The sequence below is a fragment of the Dendrobates tinctorius genome, unplaced genomic scaffold (assembly GCF_039654945.1).
Source record: "Dendrobates tinctorius isolate UK_male_01 unplaced genomic scaffold, ASM3965494v1 ptg000016l, whole genome shotgun sequence".
Lineage (NCBI taxonomy): Eukaryota > Metazoa > Chordata > Amphibia > Anura > Dendrobatidae > Dendrobates > Dendrobates tinctorius.
Window position 1 is genome coordinate 30252708 of NW_027361684.1, and position 20050 is coordinate 30272757.

At 45.0% G+C, this 20050-nt stretch overlaps 1 protein-coding gene across 2 annotated transcripts in view; it reads right to left on the minus strand.

Annotated features, from left to right (window-relative positions):
• Window positions 1-1668: 1668 nt before the first annotated feature.
• Window positions 1669-20050, minus strand: part of IFT22 (intraflagellar transport 22) — a 33231-nt gene continuing 14849 nt past the window's right edge. The window contains exons 3-5 of one of the 2 annotated variants that reach the window (XM_073565616.1): window positions 19340-19426; window positions 9448-9650; window positions 1669-2195 (exon numbers count right to left, since the gene is read on the minus strand). In XM_073565616.1, coding sequence (XP_073421717.1) covers window positions 2047-2195; window positions 9448-9650; window positions 19340-19426 — 439 coding nt within the window. In that variant the 3' untranslated portion in view covers window positions 1669-2046. The remainder of the gene's footprint in view (window positions 2196-9447; window positions 9651-19339; window positions 19427-20050) is intronic. The other variant, XM_073565617.1, reaches the window with a different exon arrangement.

Consider the following 20050-nt stretch of genomic DNA (forward strand, 5'->3'; position numbering starts at 1 on the left):
GAGGCATATTCACATACTTTTTGTATGGAGATTTCTACAAAGATATCTTTTGGTGTCAGGAATCAGTGATATGGGGAGTTTAAAAGGAAAATGTTTAAGGCTATCCCACTCTGGCTGACGACTGGTTTATATCCGGTCCGCATTGGTCAATATTCCTACAGAATAATTTTTAGATAAAAGGGATTGTCTACTTGAACAGTCATTTTTCATTAGAAGTAAACTGTTGGTGCCATGTATTGGCGGACTGTGATACTGCGGCTTTGAGAGTCATCTCGCCATCACAATTTGGCCTATGTCAAAGTTGCCTAAATCCATACACTTACCGTATGTTTTTCCTGCCACCAACAAATAAACTTCAAGAATGGACAGTTCACTTCCTGCCTAATTTATCCAACCCCTGGACAGGTGCCATGATTACAAGAAAATCACTGTTATTCATGTCAGCCCTCAGGGGGAACAATGGTTTATGATATACTGGAGTTGGGACTAGATGTGTCGAAATTTGCCATAGAAAAAATATGTGCTTAACACAACACAAAATCTCATCAAGATAAATATATTTTCTTTATTTTCCCAGAGTAACTAGAGGACTTCTTGCCCAAGTTAGCGGACTATTCCACATGACTGGGTACATACTGGCAATAAGTTATTGTATGGATAATGCAATATGGCTATGATTTCAGGGTGGGATGAGAGTGTGGTCAAGTAATACAGACTATGGAAAATAAAGTAGTGTCTGAGACTTGCCTACATCTTATCTATTCTTTTATGTCTTAAATGGGTTGTCCAACAGGGAAATAGCATTTTTTAAGCACGGATTAAAAACAACAAACGGATGTATACTATAACACCCGCGGGGATCCAGAGCGGGCCACTCTGGAAGAGATGTCTGCTTTATTGGAAGTCACAAGGAGCGCCTGCAGTGGCCAGCTGTCTAGAAGAGCATCCAGTAAACACTAGATCGCATCAGTCGATGTTTCTCTGATGACGACTCGTCTAAAGATCTGTAGTCATTAATTTAAAGGGAACCTGTCACCAGGTTTCACCGATATGAGATATAGCCACCACCTTTCAGGCCTGATATACAGCATTATAAAATGAAAGATAAGAATACCTTTTATTATACTCACCTGTGTTGCTGGTCCTGATCTGGTGCCTCCCTTTTTCTTGTGATACCGTCCTCCTTGCTTCTTGTGGATGACGCGTCCCTGTGTCATCCACACAGTCTCCCTGGCATCGCGCTCCTGCATGGGCGCACTTCTCTGTCCTGTTGAAGGCAGCGTAAAGTACTGCAGTTTGCAGGAGCCAGAAAGGATCGAAGAGCCCCAGCGCATACGCACTACAGTATTTTATGCTGCCCTAGTCAGGGCAGAGAAGTGCGCCCGTGCCAGAGCGCGATGCCAGGGAGACTGTGTGGATGACGTAGGGACTCGTCATCTACATGAAGCAAGAAGAAGGCATCGCAAGAAGGGAGGCGCTAGACCAAGACCAGCGACACCCCTCAGACTGGACTGCAGGTGAGTATAACAAAAGGTCTTTTTCTTATCTTGGAGGTTGGGTTGGGGGCAGAGATATAGGATTATAGAGTGCTGTGTATCAGGCCTGAAAGGTAGTCGACTTTTAACAGTCAAACCTGGTGACAGGTTCACTGTAATACCACCGGCTGCAATGGTTCTGTTGACTTTCAAGTAAAGCAGCTATCACTTCCAGCCCGCGCTGGATCCACAAGGGTGCTGGAAGGCGAGTATGCATGCATTTATTGTTTTAAAACCATCCATTCCTTTAAAAAAAATATTTCAGTGTCAGACAACCCCTTCACTGGCAACTTTTTTTAATAGTGGTAAAAGGATGGGAGGATGAATAGGTTGTGGCTATATAATGCTCAGTATAAAATATTTGTATATTTCCAACTATTGCATGTTCTATCTTAGAATATCAGTGACTATCTTTCTGCTATGCTTACTGGAGCATCCGCTCTTTAAGCCGGTCTCTGAATAAGGAAACTCATCAGTTGGTGAATAGAGGTTTGTGCGTCATTATGTAATGCTATGTGATAATAGACATTTCTTCCTGGTCTCTGCTCTCCGACAATGAGCTGATGACACCTCGGAGATATTTTACGAATTCCATCCTTGCGTCCTCAGGATCTTCCTCTAGGTTGGAATGTACCAATGTTAATTTGGCTAATGCCGGGGCTGTAAAGAAAAACAAACAGACAATTCCTGTAATTATGAAGGACAAAGAATAAAAGATTGAAAAGGTCAAAAAGGATCAATGACTTCCAACTGTATTCAATAGAAGGAAAATGGAGGAGCAGGACTACAGGCTGGAGTGACCTCAGGATTTTCCTGTGTAAAATGACTTGAAATGCTCCTTGAAGGGATTATCGACAGGATAGGTGATGAATGTCCACTGATGGGTCCCCCTCAATAACAAGAATGGCAGTCCTATTTCCACCAGTACAAACACATAAAGGAAGCAAAAATCTGAATAGGTTTGAAGAAAGCTGAAGACTTTCAAGTCCACAGGATGACCTCTATGTGACAGATTGTTTTAGGTTCGGGCACGGATATCAACTATTGTAAGGCCATGTTCACATACAGCAGGTTTTTATTGTAGCTTTTCTTTATGCAAATACAAAGCTGCTTTTTACAGTACCAGCAAAAACTACTAGAGAATATCGAAAAGGCAGAATGCCAATTTTTAAGTTTTTTTTTCCCCATCCATAGAAAACAATTATAAAATGCAAAAAGTGGCACAAAAACGCATCAAACAGGCTTTGCTGCATTTTGCAGCATTTCTGGTAATTATATTATTATAGCGCCATTTATTCCATGGCGTTTTACATGTGATGATAAAACTAACCTTATTAAACTGTAGAGAAATCACACGTAATCCACATTTTAAAAAAAGGCACAGAAAATACTGAAAAAAAATGCAACAATCTCTGCTTTTTAACGCAAAGAGAGCAGGTTTGGGAAGCAGGAAAAACGCTCCGTGTGAACATAGCCTAACACATCTAGATTCTTCTGCAGATGTTAGGACAGCCTGTATGTGTGGCCTTAATCTTGGCTGGAGACTCGGTTTCCATAACACCTCTGGTTTTTGTTGTGTATACATGGCATAATACAAAAAGAATGTGAAATACAGCGTATCTAAGGTCAGAGATGCAGGATGTTTTTTTTTATTTGTAACTATAGGTGAGATCTGCTATAAGATTTCATTACCCAAGTTGGGCCCAGTTATCCCTGCATTAGAATTAGTGCTGCGATCGGCTTGATCAAGGCCTTTGCTGGGGATAACAGTCCATTGTGTCTAATTAAATCTACAAAATGAGTGATAACTAAAGCCATTGTATGTTACGCCATGATGGAATGATGACCCATGAAGGTGTTCTTTAATAAGCAATGTAGGCAGAATAACAGGTCATTTCATCACCCTATATTATGCTGTAACCTTATTGAATGAACCCTATTCCATAGACTGTTCACGTGATCAGAACCAATAAAAACATGTAGAAATTGCACTTTCTGTAGAGCCTGACATGCCAGTTGTGCAGCCGGCCATACAGCGAGCCAGCGTAAAAAGCTTCCTGGTGTTATACTGCCATCTTGTGTTAGAAAGCACAACAAGTACGAGCGTGGCTCGGTTTTGGAAGAAACATGGGGCCCACCTCTAAGGCTCCATACAGACGGCCATTTTTCAGTAAATTAGTTCTAGATGTGAACTTTACTGACAGACTATACCCATTATGGTCTGTGGGGCTATTCAAATTCTGGAGCCGTATGTTCTTTTGAAGTTTTTTTTTTTTAATCAGTGACACACATGAGTCACCAAAAGAAGCCTACGTGCCTGTAAAAATCATGGACAGCACACAGATGGCATCAGCGTACAATCAGGGTGCACAATTTTAGATTTTTTAGCCCACGTTCAGTATTTGGTCAGTATTTTACCTCAGTATTTGTAAGCCAAAACCAGGAGTGGAGCAATCAGAGGAAAATATAATAGAGACACGTCGCCACTTCTGGATTTATCACCCACTCCTGGTTTGGGTTTACAGATACTGAGGTAAAATACTGACCAAATACTGACTGTGGCCTAATCGCATTAGCGAGGGAGGCTGTACTGAAAGGGCGGCTCCTGGGAGAAAATGAACTCTTTTCTCCGGAGAGACAATCCACCTGACAGGTGCACATTAATGCAGCTAGAGCATTGGTTGTCACGGTCAATAATCTTTATGTAAATCTGGAGATGATCGTGCACAGCACACGTGCTAATCCTACTGATGCGAGTTAGATTTTATTGCAAATTAATCAAAAGATTCTTCAGTTTTCTGTGATTAATCTCTTGTACAGGAACCTAGGCTTTCTGGCTTTACTGTCATATGCTGAGAATAGACAAGTACTGGCCACAGCCCGGATGACATAGACTGGTCAGTGGCAATTAAAGGGATTGTCCAATGGTGGACAGCTACGTCTTCATCGCTTTAGTGCTCATCATGGAATAAAAACATTTGAGAATTACTTCCCGCAGCGGCGCTGTTCCAGAGATGTCCGTGCGGGGATTCCGAGTGGTCACGTGCAGAAGTCCACATCACCGACATTGCAGGAAATGCAGCGGCCTGTGAGTACCAAGCGTTATTATTTTATGACCGACACTAAGAAGTCAGAAAATCTTCTTTAGGGACCAGCTAGCTCTGCTCTTTGGGAGATGGCATCGCCTCCAGGACTCTATACTGGGAATATACCAGCAGCACGTGCCGTGTTCATTTTGTATATAATAAAAAATATACTGGACAGATTCATCAAAACTGGCTGGTTCTAAGGCCGAGCAAACGTTGAGGAGTCAGTCTTGGGTCTCCTTCAGACGTCCATGATCATCAGTCCGATCACAGGATGCAATGCACGGACTGGTCGAGCGTCTTTTGACCCCAGCTCAACAGCTTCATATATTTCTATGAGGCTGTCATACTTGGTTCTGGAGATGCGTGGACATTGCGATTCGAGATTGGAGGTGTAAAAGAGCCCTCAGGCCTCTCTGAGATGTCAGGATTTTTCACATTGGCAAGTCTAGACTAAATTTACACCACCTATAAGTTGGCTTACTTTATGACAGATATGTTCACCACAATTTGAGCACATGCTGTGGCACGTTACACCACGCCGTCCAAATCAGATAACTCAAGCCCACGTGCTGTGAGACCACAGACCCTACGCAGACAACCTGTAAGTGTCTAAATCACATCAAATATGGTACAAGTAATGAAAGATAGTTCTGGGGCCGGAAATTACACCCTGCAAATCCACCAACAGCTCTAGATAGGAGATCTGTAGAGGGGTACGGCTTACGCAGCAGCACTGTATGGCACAGCTCCGACAAGTACTATGTGGACTGTCCTCCAAGGGGTATTCCCATCTCCAAGATCCTATCCCAATATGCAGTAGATGTGATCACAATAATATGATGAAGGCATATAGTGACAGTTAGTTGTCGTGACCATGGATACCTCAACTACCGTACTGCAATCCCCTGCACATTGGATAAGTGACATAGTTAATCAGAAGAACTATAATACATTCCTATTTGGAGGTATTTGCTAATATTACTATTATTACACCTACTACATATTGGGATAGGATTTTGGAGATGGGAATACCCCTTTAAGTCCATACAGTTCTTGTCTCTCCTCAGTAAGTGCTCCACCATCCCTCACTTCTCTTGTGTGACAGATGTAGCATCCAACCAGGGGCCTGCAACAGCCATCAGACATGGGCAGAGGTGAGGGGTTGGGGAGCGCTTACAGCAGGGGGTCAAGAGTATTTCGGCCATATCCTAGTCAGCACTTTCTGGAGAGGTACTCACTAGTTTACAACTTTATTTTCACATTTTTGCTGCTGCTAAAATTCTTTTTTTCGGTTTAGGTAAAAATATATACACAGAATTTCTTGTTACTATTACCCATGTTGCTTTAGTGCCTACATAGCACACAACAGTCAGTTCTGCTGCACTGGACACAAGTCAGCACTGCTACACCAGAAGCAACAGTCAACACTGCTACACCAGACACAGCACAGTCAGCCCTGCTACACCAGACACAACAATCTGCTCTGCTACACCAGAAACAACAGTCAGCTCTGCTACACCAGACACAGCACAGTCAGCCCTGCTACACCAGACACAACAATCTGCTCTGCTACACCAGAAACAACAGTCAGCTCTGCTACACCAGACACAAAACAGTCAGCTCTGCTACACCAGGAGCAACAGTCAACTCTGCTACACCAGACACAGTACAGTCAGCTCTGCTACATCAGACACAGCACAGTCAGCTCTGCTACACCACACAAAGCACAGTCAGCTCTGCTACACCAGATACACTACAACAATCAGCCTGCTACACCAGACACACTTGGCTCAGCTTAGATTGGACAACACGCTTCTGACTGCAAATGGATTTAATATTAGATAAAATGTGGAGGTAGAGAGGCAACAATTGAAGTAATGAGCCGTCCTGTCATCTCCTCTCTTGTCCCTCAGACTGTGTGCACAGAAGCAGCTGCTGCTTGGTCTGTGTATGTGATGTAGTGATGGGGCTGTACGCCCAGACTGAATCTGATGACATCCCATGGACCGGAGAAAGCTATAGACCCATGTGACTGATTGACATGATATACTGTAATCACAGCAAGATGGTAACAGGGGAGTGATGTTGACATGACAGCACGCCAGAAGATGGAGAAGCAGACACTTACACATATTTATTCTATTTCTCATTCTTCTTATTGGGGGACACAGTAACCGTGGGGTAGTCTGCTGCCACGTGGAGTCTGACACTATTAATGCATTAATGCTCCCCAGCTTACTAGACCTTGCCTGCAGCACCAGGCTCCTCAGCTTTTCAGGGTCAGTTGGAGGTAATTCAGGTCTGAGTCTCACACCTATTTTTTGCCTTTAGAGGCCAGGTTAGGCTTTAACCTTTTCTCTCTTTTTTCAGACTTTTCTATGTCTCTGGAACAAAGCGCTCGAGTGTTCCGTTCCCTCCTTTCGCCTTGGTAGAGCTCTGCGCCTTTTCACTTTAATGAGGAGATTGCTCTCATCTTTAGGTACTTTGCCTCTCGTCTCCCTGAGAGGGTCTTATATAGGGCAGTTCTACCTGTCTCAAAGCTCCGTCCAGATGCCTTGGGGTCATCCCGGTATGCTCTGGTAGAGGTCCGCTGAATGAGATCAGACATTAGTGAGGCTTGTAAGGCAGGTGCCAGTGCTCCCCCTTCAGGATTAGGGTGCACTCTGCGTGGACTGCAAGAGCTTCCTGGGCAGTTCCTCACCAGGTGCCGACCTTGCAGCTCTGTAAAGCAGCTACTTGCTCATCGGTGCATATGTTTTCCAGGTTTTACAGGGTCTAAACCTATGGCTTCGGCTGATGTAATCTGGGGAGGAAGACACTGCAGGCAGCCATTGCTCAGGCAACTGCTTGAGCAAAAGTGAAAACTGTTCTCTCATAACTGTATAATGCTTAAGTTATTTCCACCCCAGGAACAGATTTTTGACGTCCCACGGTTACCATGTCCCCCAATAAGACGAACAAGAAATGAGGATTTTTTACTCTACTGTAAACTCTTTCTGGTAGTCTTCATTGGGGGACTCAGCTCCCACCCTTAGTTACCCAGTCGGGCATGATTTATTTTTCTTTTCGTGCTTTAATTCTTTTGGCTTTCTCTCACTGCTTTTTAACTGAATTGAAGAGCCTGGTGCCAGCAGCCAAGGTATAGTCTGCTGAGGAGGATCTTCAATTAGTTGCATTAATAGCATCATCCTCCAGGTGGCAGAAGACTATTGCTTACTGTGTCCCCCAATGAAGACTACGAGAAAGAGATTTACAGTGAATAAAAAAATCCTCATTTTACAAAGTTGAAGAGAAGGAAGGAAGAAGAATGAGGGAGAGGAGAAGTCAAAGTGGACAAAGCTATGAATATACACCTATCCAGGTGATCTATCTAGAGCTCTGAGCAGTTCTGCAGTGTAGACAACGAATGGACGTCCTCTATATGATGTGGGAGGTGTCAGTGAGGGGATAAATCCAAAGATACAGTCTCTGTAGAAAAAAATAGCGCATCTAAATTTCCAATTTTGCACTTACGAAAAGGTGTATTCATACATTTAATAAGAGGAGGTATGCGCCGTACCAAAAAACATCAATGAATCCCAAATACTTGTTCTGTAAAGTGTATAAGTTCCGGTAATATACTGTGTGTGATGTTTTGGGATTTGCTTTGCTCTCATTTGCAACAATGTTTGATAAGAAGAGAGAGTATGGCTCACTAGCATTGGAAGCCAAGAATCATGGGAAATGGCGCTGGACCGAGTACAGGGGAAGGTGTCGCTCTGTGTCTGGATGACGCTTAGAAGCTATATGTGCCATCCATACAGAGAAAGAAATAGATAAGGCGTGCACACTGTCAAAAAGCTTGAGGTGCTGGTATAACGGACCAGGAGGTCCAAATTAGAGCCCAGAATAGTTTTTACCGCACAGATTGATTTCTCATACCAATTGTTAATTTATTAACAAGCAGTGGGAGCAAACAAAGATGGTGGACAGCAACTAAACAGAATAATGACGTTTCGGCTCCACCAGAGCCTTAATCATATTCGTCGCTTAGGCCAATCAATTTGTAGAGAGACTCAAGTGCAGAAATAGATATTTAGTCTCTAGGGGATGTGGGACCAATATGATGAAGAGTTGGCGCTGACAGCATGGATATAATAGAGTTAAATTGTAATCCTGGCAGATTTTGGACCTGAGTACGGCAGGAATTCAAGCGGCGCTCCTGCGTCTGACTGACTCGGCGTCCATACTGAGAACAAGACACAAATACAAGCAGAGCGACACGTTCCTCAGTGCTCAGACCAACGGCCACTGCCACCACTCGTTGATTTCTATTACTAGTGCGCCTCCCTCTCTTCTCCTACTCAACGTTGTGACAAGTGAGGATACGGTTTGGGAAAGCTAAAAGTCACACGTATGATGGCACAGGACCTTATCCGCTGTACAGTATAAGAATTTGGCATTCACTGATTTTGGTTGTACGGAGCATGCTTCCACCACTGGAGCAATTTTAAAGCCTCTGTTGCAGATTCCAAAAAAGCTGATAAAAAAGTGCAACACGCGTCTTTACCAGAGAAAAGATGGGCGCTATAAAACATATCCAACGGCCCCATTACAGACAATGCAGTCGTCAGGTGCCACTGGCATGCATCTGGTGCTGACATTTTTATTTTTCTCTTCCTATAACACAGATTTGCACATGCCCTAACCTTTGGTGCTCAGGTGATACAGGCAGGACAAGCTGGCCATATGCTGGTAGAATATAATGGCCATTGGGATGGGCTGAATCTGCTACATCGGGAGAGATGCTGACATGGCGGTTCACCAATCTAATATACACTTACATAGCTCAGGTTTTCCGTCTTGATTCCCCGATCCGGGCTTGAGATGTGCTATCAGGAGACTCTGCGTGTCTAGTAATCGTTGCTGCTGGATGAAATTATTGTGCCATATTTCAATCTCTTTCAGGTGACTGGGAATATCTGAATTAAATACTATAATGACCCCGTGGGAGTCCTTCATTAAAGCAGGCCAGCAGCTTTCAAACCTACCAACAGAAAAGACAAAATCGTAAAAAGCATCTTTGCGTAAAAAGTGCCTTGCTTGTGTTTTTAGACAATTCACAGCTGACATCAACCCCAACTACCATTACCCCAATTGCCAACGCATCAGGGCAATCTGGAAGAGCGAAGCGCTAGAAATGAAGGCTCTCATGTAATGTTCAACATCTGGGGCGGCTGCAGGCTTGTATTTTTAGGCCGGGAAGGGCCTCATACCCATGGACCTTCCCAGCCTGATAATGTCAGCTCACAGCTGGCTCCTTTACCTTTGCTGGTTATAAATATGGGGGACCCCATGAAATTTTCATTCATTTATTAGGCTAATACATGTACAATAAACTAAATGTAATGCACTAGTTAACCCCTTCGCACCCGAGCCTGTTTTTGCCTTCGTGACCGGGCCAATTTTTTCAATTCTGACCAGTGTCACTTTATGAGGTCATAACTCTAGAACGCTTCAACGGATCCTGCTGATTCTGACATTGTTTTCTCGTGACATATTGTACTTCATGATGGTGGTAAAAATTTTTAGATATGATCTGCACTTATTTGTTAAAAAAATCAAAATTTGGCAAAAATGTAGAAAATTTTGCAATTTTCAAACTTTTAATTTTTATGCCCTTAAATCAGAGAGTGATATCGCACAAAATAGTTAATAAATAACATTTCCCACATGTCTACTTTACATCTGCACAATTTTGGAAACATAATTTTTTTTTTTATAGGAAGTTATAAGGGTTAAAAGTTGACCAGCGATTTCTCATTTTTACAACAAAATTTGCAACACCATTTTTTTTAGGGACCACCTCACATTTGAAGTGAGTTTGGGGGGTCAATATGACAGAAAATACCCAAAATTGACACCATTCTAAAAACTGCACCTCTCAATGTACTCAAAACCACATTCAAGAAGTTTATTAACCCTTCAGGTGCTTCACATGAATGAATGCAATATGGAAGGAAAAAATAAACATTTAACTTTTTTTCACAAACATTTTACTTCAAAACCATTTTTTTTTATTTTCACAAGTGTAAAAAGAGAAAATGAACCACTAAATTTTTTGTGCAATTTCTCCCGAATACGCCAATACCCCGTATGTGGGGCTAAACCACTGTTTGAGCACACGGCAGAGCTCAGAACGGAAGGAGTGCCGTTTGACTTTTTCAATGCAGAATTGGCTGGAATTGAGATCGGATGCCATGTCGCATTTGGAGAGCCCCTGATGTACCTAAAAGTGGAAACCCCCCACAAGTGACCCCATTTTGGAAATTAGACCCCCCCAAGGGACTTATCTAGATGTGTGGTGAGCACTTTGAACCCCCAAGTGTTTCACTAAAGTTTATAATGTAGAGCCGTGAAAATAAAAAAAAATCATTTTTTTTTCCACAAAAATGATCTTTTAGCCCCCAATTTTTATTTTCACAAGGGTAACAGGAGAAATTGGACCCTAAGAGTTGTTGTCCAATTTGTCCTGAGTACGCTGGTACGCCATATGTTGGAGAAAACTACTGTTTGGGCACACGGTGGGGCTCGGAAGGGAAATAGTGACGTTCTGAAATGCAAACTTTGATGGAATGGTCTGCGGGTGTCATGTCGCGTTTGCAGAGCCCCTGATGTACCTAAACAGTGGCAACCCCCCACAAGTGACCCCATTTTGGAAACTAGACCCCCCAAGGAACTTATATAGATGTGTGGTGAGCACTTTGAACCCCCAAGTGTTTCAGTAAAGTTTATAATGTAGAGGCGTGAAAATAAAAAAATCATTTTTTTTTCCACAAAAATGATCTTTTAGCCCCCAATTTTTATTTTCACAAGGGTAACAGGAGAAATTGGACCCCAAGAGTTGTTGTCCAATTTGTCCTGAGTATGCTGGTACGCCATATGTTGGAGAAAACTACTGTTTGGGCACACGGTGGGGCTCGGAAGGGAAGTAGTGACGTTCTGAAATGCAGACTTTGATGGAATGGTCTGTGGGTGTCATGTCGCGTTTGCAGAGCCCCTGATGTACCTAAACAGTGGAAACCCCACACAAGTGACCCCACTTTGGAAACTAGACCCCCCAAGGAACTTATATAGATGTGTGGTGAGCACTTTGAACCCCCAAGTGTTTCAGTAAAGTTTATAATGTAGAGGCATGAAAATAAAAAAATCATTTTTTTTTCCACAAAAATGATCTTTTAGCCCCCAATTTTTATTTTCACAAGGGTAACAGGAGAAATTGGACCCTAAGAGTAGTTGTCCAATTTGTCCTGAGTATGCTGGTACCCCATATGTGGGAGAAAACTACTGTTTGGGCACACGGTGGGGCTCGGAAGGGAAGTAGTGACGTTCTGAAATGCAGACTTTGATGGAATGGTCTGCGGGTGTCATATTGCATTTACAGAGCCCCTGATGTACCTAAACAGTGGAAACCCCCAATTCTAATTCCAACCCTAACCCCAACACACCCCTAACCCTAATCTCAGCCCTAACCATAACCCTAACCACAAACCTAACACCAACACACCCATAACCTTAATCCCAGCCCTAGCCCTAACCCTAACCCTAGCCCTAACATTTTTTTTTTTTTACTTTTTTTTTTATTTTTGTCACAAGATCGCTGCCCTGCGATCTGACTCATAGTAACGCCACTTCACCTCTGATCATCTGTCAGTGTGAGATCAGAGGAGAAGCAGCGTTACTATGTGACAAGATCGCTGCCTGGCACATAATAACGCGACTTCTCCTCTGATCTCACAATGACAGATGATCAGAGGTGAAGTAGCGTTACTGTGTGACAAGATCGCTGCCTGGCACAGCTGTGCCAGGCAGCGATCAGCTGTGCCAGGCAGCGATCTAGTCACACAATAACGCTGCTTCACCTCTGATCAGCTGTCAGTGTTAGATCAGAGGGAGAAGCCGCGTTACAATGAGGGAGATCGCCGGGAAACAAGCAGCTTTCCCAGCGATCGCTCCCATTGGCTGAACCAATCAGGTCTCGATGACGTCGGGGGTCCCAGCATGCATTGCGCACCGGGATCCCCGCGTTGGAAGGTATGTGGGGGTCCCGGGGGGCACAAAACCGCCGACAGTAGATAAACGTCGGCGCTGCACAAAGCCCAGCAAGCGCCAACGTTTATCTACTGTGGGCGGTCGTGAAGAGGTTAAATATCTCATGGATATCTATTTATCATTTATTTACCTCATATCTAACTAACCATCTCTATCTTTGCACACCTTTAACACATATAAATCTTTAATTTCTGTTCTCCATTCAATTCCAGTATGTGTCACATGGACGGAACACAGATGTCACATGTATGTCATCCGTGTGTGCATGTTTGGTATGTATTGTCATCCATGCTGCCAGAAACAAGTGACATGTCAATGTGTGAGTCAAGTGGACACACGGTCTGTGTGAAAACATGGACATATGTGCAGCCCCATACATTATAATGGGTGTGCTTGTGTACGTGTCAAAACTGTCACCACACGTATCAGAAACACGGACGTGTGAAGGATGCCTTAGAGCAGTGGTCCCCAACCTTTCTGACCTTGAGAGCCACATTCAGCTTAAAGAGAGGGTCGCGAGCCACATCCAGCTCCCACCCCCCTCAAAATAGTGTCAACCAAAGCCTCCATTACAGGTATAATCATAATCAAAGCTTTTCCACCTAAATCACTCCAAAGCAGTACACTGAGATCCAGGGGTTCCCATGATACCTCCATTCAGTATTCTCTCATCAAGGACTCCCAACACACATCCAGCTTTGAGCACCTCCTCAAAGAGGTATCATCCTCCAGCGTACCATACCTAAAACATCTCTGTCATGATACCAGTGCTGGGTGATCGGCACTTCTGGGGTTAATGTTTTGATCTCAGTGCAGACTTTTACCTGCACATCTGGGACCTATTATGGTGGCCTCTCATTGGTTCTGGGAAAGCTTCTTATAGCTTCAGGAAGCTCCCATCCCCCGTCAGTTATACTTTCGCCCTTTGGAATTGTGTGGTGACCCCTGAGTGTCTTTGTGCTGTGTTCTGGTTGCTTGATTTTCTGTGTACGACTCGGTCTGTTCTCTGGATATTGCTTTGGATACTGCTTGGTACCTTCTATGTCTGTTTGGTTTTGACTTCTGCTTGGCCCTGACTATCCGTCCTGTCTCATCCCTGGTACTTAACTGATATCTCTGTGTATGACCTCCGTTTTGCCTGACTCCGAGTATTTCTGTATAGTGTCCTGCCATCTCTGAAAGCAGGACGCTAAGCCCAGCCCCCTTGCAGTCACAAGACCGTAGGTCCTGTGACTGCTTGCTAAACTTCAGCGTCCACAGGTCCTGTGTATCTGTACTTTCCGGCTGTACCTGACCCTGGGCCCCCCTACAGTGCGGGTGAGTCCCTGCTCAGCGGAGGCTGCACGCCGGCGCTGGCAGGATCCTGACATAACTGACCATTAAGTTTTTGGGGGTTTTTTGTGCAGAGAGTTATGGATCCCATACAGTCTCTGGCTGACCAGATGAAAAGTCTGAGTCAGATGTTTCAGGGTTTATCTCTGGAGCAGCAAGCTCTGGCTCGTTCTCAGCAGCAGGTTTCTGAGACAGTGTGAGGGGCTTTATCTGCTGGGTCTCCAGGGGCTGGGGCGAGGGATGTTGTTCTGGTGTCCCCGGAACCACCTGTTAAACTGCCTTTTTTTCTGGGAACAAATAGGAGTTCAGGGTATTCATGGAGGGGTGCAAACTTTTTTTTAGTTTGAGACGTTCCCCTGGGGACGAAAACCAGAAGGTAGGGGTCATTATGTCGTTATTAAGAGGGTCCCCACAAGCTTGGGCTTTCTCCCTCCCACTGACCCTGAGTGTTTGTGAATGCATTCTTTGAGGCCCTCGGGCACATTTATGATGAGCCTGACCGAGTGCGATTGGCAGAGGACATGGTGATGAGCGTCTGTCAGGGGAAACACTCGGCTGAGTGGTTTTGTACTGAATTCCGCCGCTGGGCCGCAGAGGTCTCTTGAGACGACGACGCACTCCAAGGACTCTTTCGCAGAGGCTTGTCCGAGCGGCTGCAGGATGCCTTGGCGTTACATTCCCAACCTAACTCTCTCGAGGACGCCATAACCCAGGCCGTCCGGAAGGACCGCAGGCTGCGGGTCAGAGAGGTGATGCAGGTGGAGACTCCATTGTTCCCCAGTGGAAAAGAGACTGCCCCTGAGCTCATGTATGTAGGCGCCCTCTCCCTGAAGGATACGGAGAGGAAACGCCGGAAGGACAAGCAGTTATGCTTTTACTGCGGTAAAACGGGACATTGGAAAAGGGAGTGTCCTGATTGCCTGTCTTCGACCCGGTCGGCGGGAAACGACTAGGTCTGGGTAGTCAACGGGGAGACTACTCAGACCCTCAGGTACCCTTTTCCTCGTTTTGTAAAGTGTTACTTCATGTGGAACTGTTTGTGGACGGTAGTTCTTTTCCCTCTACAGCCTTCATGGACTGCGGATCATCGATTAATCTCATTGACTCCCAATTGGTCACACACTGCAAGATAGGGACAGTTAGGCTCAAGGTTCCGATCAAGGTGGTTGCCATTGACTCCTCTCCCCTCACTAAGGAGGGAATTCTCTTTATGTCTGATTTGTTTTCGCTCAGAGTGGGCGCTACTCATGTGGAAAACCTAAGTTGTTTTGTTCTGGACAATCTACCTGCAGGGTTGGTCTTGGGCATGCCCTGGTTACAATGCCATAACCCAGTTATTAACTGGAAAACGGGGGAGATTGTTCAATTGGGGTTTAATGATTTTAAGTTATGTGATAAATCCGCACTGCTGGTTGAACCTGTTAAATCTGTGTCCGTATAATCTGTCGAGCTGGAAGGTATTCCGGAATGCCTGAAGGACTTTGAAGATGTATTCTCTGAAAGCAAGGCCGAGACGTTACCGCCACATAGACCCTTTGACTGCGCTATCGAGCTGGTCCCGGGGGCTAAATTACCTAAAGCCTGTCTGTTTAATTTACCCGGCTCTGAGCGCTTGGCTATGAAGGAGTACATTGCTGAAAGTCTGCGCAAGGGACACATACGTCCTTCAGTCTCACCCGTGGCGGCAGGTTTCTTTTTTGTAAAGAAAAAAGATGGCGGGTTACGCCCCTGTCTCGATTTTCGGGAGCTTAATCAGATTACTGTATGGAATACGTACCCCCCTTCCGTTGATTCCCGATTTGTGTAACCAACTATCAGGGGCAGAGTGGTTTTCTAAACTGGATCTTCGGGGGGCATATAATTTGATAAAGGTCCGAGAGGGGGATGAATGGAAAACTGCGTTCCTCACGTCCGAGGGACTGTATGAAAATTTAGTCATGCCGTTTGGTCTTACCAATGCCCCCGCCATATTTCAGAATTTCATCAACGTGGTACTCTCAGATCTCATTGGTCGTTTTGTCGTTATCTACTTAGATGATATTTTGATATACTCCTCCGACAGGCACTCTCATCTGGAACATGTACAAACTGTTCTCCAGAGACTGAGAGAAAATCATCTGTATGCCAAATTGGAGAAATGTGTATTTTGTGTGCAAGAATTGTATTTTTTGGGATTAATTGTATCCTGTGAGGGTTTTCGCATGGACCCCAAGAAGGTGCAGGCCATTGCGGATTGGGTGCAACCCCGAGATGTTAAGGGTCTTCAGCGCTTCTTGGGGTTCGCCAATTATTACCGCAAATTTATCCGGGGGTTTTCACAGGTGGTCAAACCTCTCACGGATCTAACATGCAAAGGTGCAGATGTGAGAAATTGGTCCTCACTCGCAAAAGAGGCCTTTGCGACGCTGAAAAAACTGCTTTATGTCTGCTCCTGTGTTGGTACAGCCAGATCCGTCCAAACCATTTGTGGTGGAGGTGATGCCTCCGAGGTGGGGGTGGGGGCAGTGTTGTCCCAAGGGCCTGCCACTCTAACCAACCTCAGGCCTTGTGCTTTCTCTTCCAGGAAGTTCTCTGCTGCTGAAAGAAATTATGATGTAGGCAATAGAGAGCTTCTTGCGGTCAAGTTGGCTTTTGAGGAGTGGAGGCACTTTTTGGAGGGGGCCAGTCACCCAGTTACTGTGATCACTGATCACAACAATTTGTCATACATTGAGTCTGCTAAAAGATTAACGCCCAGACAGGCCCGTTGGTCACTTTTTTTTTCTCGTTTCCAGTTTACTATTACATTCCGTCCAGGGTCAAAGAATGTCAAGGCTGACGCCTTATCTCGTAGTTTTCACCCTGTGTCTGTCCCTGAGCCACCGTCCTCCATTCTGCACCCTGGGATGGTGTTAGCAGGGATCTCGTCTGAATTGGAACGGGAAATTGAGGGGGCCCAGTCGCTGGCTCCTGCGGCCAAGCCAGGGGGCAAGTTGTTTGTCCCAGAGCAACTTCGCCTTAAACTCTTGCAAGAGTTCCACGAATCCAAGTTGTGTGCTCACCCTGTTATATCAGCCACGCGACTGGCGGTGGCTAGGGTCTTCTGGTGGCCTACCCTTGGTTCTGATATAAAGAAATTCATTTCTGGTTGTGGGGTCTGCACTCGTTCTAAAAGCCCCCATAGCCGGCCGGCGGGGGAGCTGATGCCCTTGGAAGTTCCTGAAAGACCATGGACCCACCTGTCCATGGATTTTATTACCAATCTTCCCTCTTCCAGGGGTAATACGGTGGTATGGGTAGTGGTGGACAGATTTTCAAAGCAGGCTCATTTTGTACCCCTGTCCGCATTACCTTCTGCTGAGACCTTATCCAGATTGTTTGTGCAGCATGTGGTCCGCTTGCATGGGATACCCCTGAATGTGGTGTCTGATCGTAGTGTGCAGTTTGTGGCTAAGTTTTGGCGTGCTTTATGCAAAAAATTAGGGATATCTCTGTCCTTTTCGTCTGCATACCATCCTGAGAGTAATGCACTAATCAGTCTCTGGAACAGATCCTCAGATGTCTGACTTCTGCTAGACAGAATGACTGGTGTGATATACTGCCGTTGGCTGAATTTGCCTTCAATAGTGGGGTAGTCGGGTGAGTCAATCCACTGGTATGTCCCCTTTCTTGATCAACTATGGGTTCAGTCCTCATTTTGGTGAGTTTTCTCGTCTGGATTCGGGGTGTCCCGGGGCTGAGGACTCTGTTCAGCGGTTAAAAGGTACATGGGCAGAAGTCCAGCGGCGTATATCTAGGTCTCAAGGCAGGTATAAGTTTTTCGTGGATAGGAAACGAACACCTGGTCCCATGTTTCAGGTTGGAAAGAAAGTTTGGCTCTCCACGCAAAATATTAAGTTAAAGATTCCGTCAGCCAAGTTGGGCCCCAAATTCATTGGCCCGTACAAGATTGTGGAAAAAAAATCAACCCAGTAGCGTACAGACTGTGCCTTCCAGCCTCTTTCAAGATCCCTAACGTCTTCCATAGATCTCTACTGAAGCCTTTTGAAGCAGTCCGGGGAGAATCCGAGTCCGCTGCTCCTCCGGTTTCGGTTGAGGGACATGTGGAATATGAGATTGGTCACATCGTAGATTCTAGGTTGGTACGGCGGTCAGTACAGTACCTATTTCATTGGAAGGTGTAGGGGCTGGAGGACAGGTCATGGGTGCTGGCCCGGTTGATGCATGCGGATCGCTTGGTTCGGGCTTTCCATGCTAGGTACCCGGGCAAGCCTGAGGGTCCAGAGGCCACCCGTTGAGAGGGGGGGGTACGGTCATGATACCAGTGCTGGGTGACCGGCACTTCTGGGGTTAATGTTTTGATCTCAGTGCAGACTCTTACCTGCACACCTGGGACCTATTATGGTGGCCTCTCATTGGTTCTGGGAAAGCTTCTTATAGCCTCAGGAAGCTCCCATCCCCCGTCAGTTATACTTTCGCCCTTGGCATTGTGTAGTGACCCCTGAGTGCGTTTGTGCTGTGTTCTCGTTGCTTGATTTTCTGTGTACAACTCGGTCTGTTCTCTAGATATTGCTTTGGATTCTGCTTGGTACCTTCTATGTCTGTTTGGTTTTGACTTCTGCTTGGCCCTGACTATCCGTCCTGTCTCATCCCTGGTACTTAACTAATATCTCTGTGTATGACCTCCGTTTTGCCTGACTCCGAGTATTTCTGTATAGTGTCCTGCCATCTCTGAAAGCAGGATGCTAAGCCCCGCCCCCTTCCAGTCACATGACCGTAGGTCCTGTGACTGCCTGCTAAACTTCAGCGTCCACAGGTCCTGTGTATCTGTACTTTCCGGCTGTACCTGACCCCGGGCCCCCCTACAGTGCGGGTGAGTCCCTGCTCAGCGGAGGCTGCACGTCGGCGCTGGCAGGATCCTGAAAATCTCTAAACCCCTAAGACCAGTAAATGTGCATCCAGATTTGCTCTCCTGTGCAGGGCTAATCACAAAATTCACCATTTTGAGATGTACTCTTCATATCTGTTTGCTAGACCTGGAGCTAATGCACCAAGATGGCAGTTGCGAGCCACAATTCATGGGCCCGCGAGCCACATGTGGCTCCTGAGCTACAGGTTGGAGACCCCTGCCTTAGAGAGATGAAGATCAAGGCACCTTTCTGATGTAAAGTATATTAGTAAGTGACACAATTTACTAATTTAAGATTATTCCAATATATTATTTTAGCTGCACATCTCTCCCTGCAGAACCTATCTGCATCTATTTGCATTAATCTGTGACCTGTTCAGACAGAAGTAGCAAAAGACATTTACTTATGATCGCCGCCACAATCCCAAAGTTCAACTTCACATCCAGGTCCTTTGTTTCCATTTACATTTGGACATTCAAACTCCAGTATCCTGCATAAAATAAGAAAGAAATCAGTACAATCTGGATTGGAAATATGTCAAAGCACATATTTAGTGAAAAGAAAAAAGTGAATTTCATTCTCCTAGTAAAAAGTCCATTATTCTACAGTCAGTGGAGTTTACAATGTTTATTAAACTGCACATCTGGGGGACACAATAACAATGTGTCTGTATAATATACATGTATTATATAAGGCTCAGCTCCACTATGTTCGCTCAGTGAATGCTGAACATATGCAGGCTATAAAACCCAGACGATCGGAAAGTAGACATTTAATGTTATTCCCTACAGTAGTGGCCTGCTCGAGTGATCCATATTTATTGAAGAATGTCTTACTTAGGCCTCTTTCACACTTCAGTCTTTTGACGTCAGTTCCAAACTGTCAAAGTGTTAAAAAATGGATCCGTTGTGGATTTGCAAAAAAGGGATGCACCGGATCTGTTTTTTTGGACGGATCCACCGCAGCCGCCAGTGTATGAAATCTAATGGAACTCTGGAAAGAAAGAGAGAGAAAAAAAGAGAAAAAAAAAAAAAAGAGAAAAAAAAAGAAGAAAAAAAAAGGAGAAAAAAAAGGAGAATAAAAGAGAAAATGAGAAATTTTTTTGGTCTTTTCC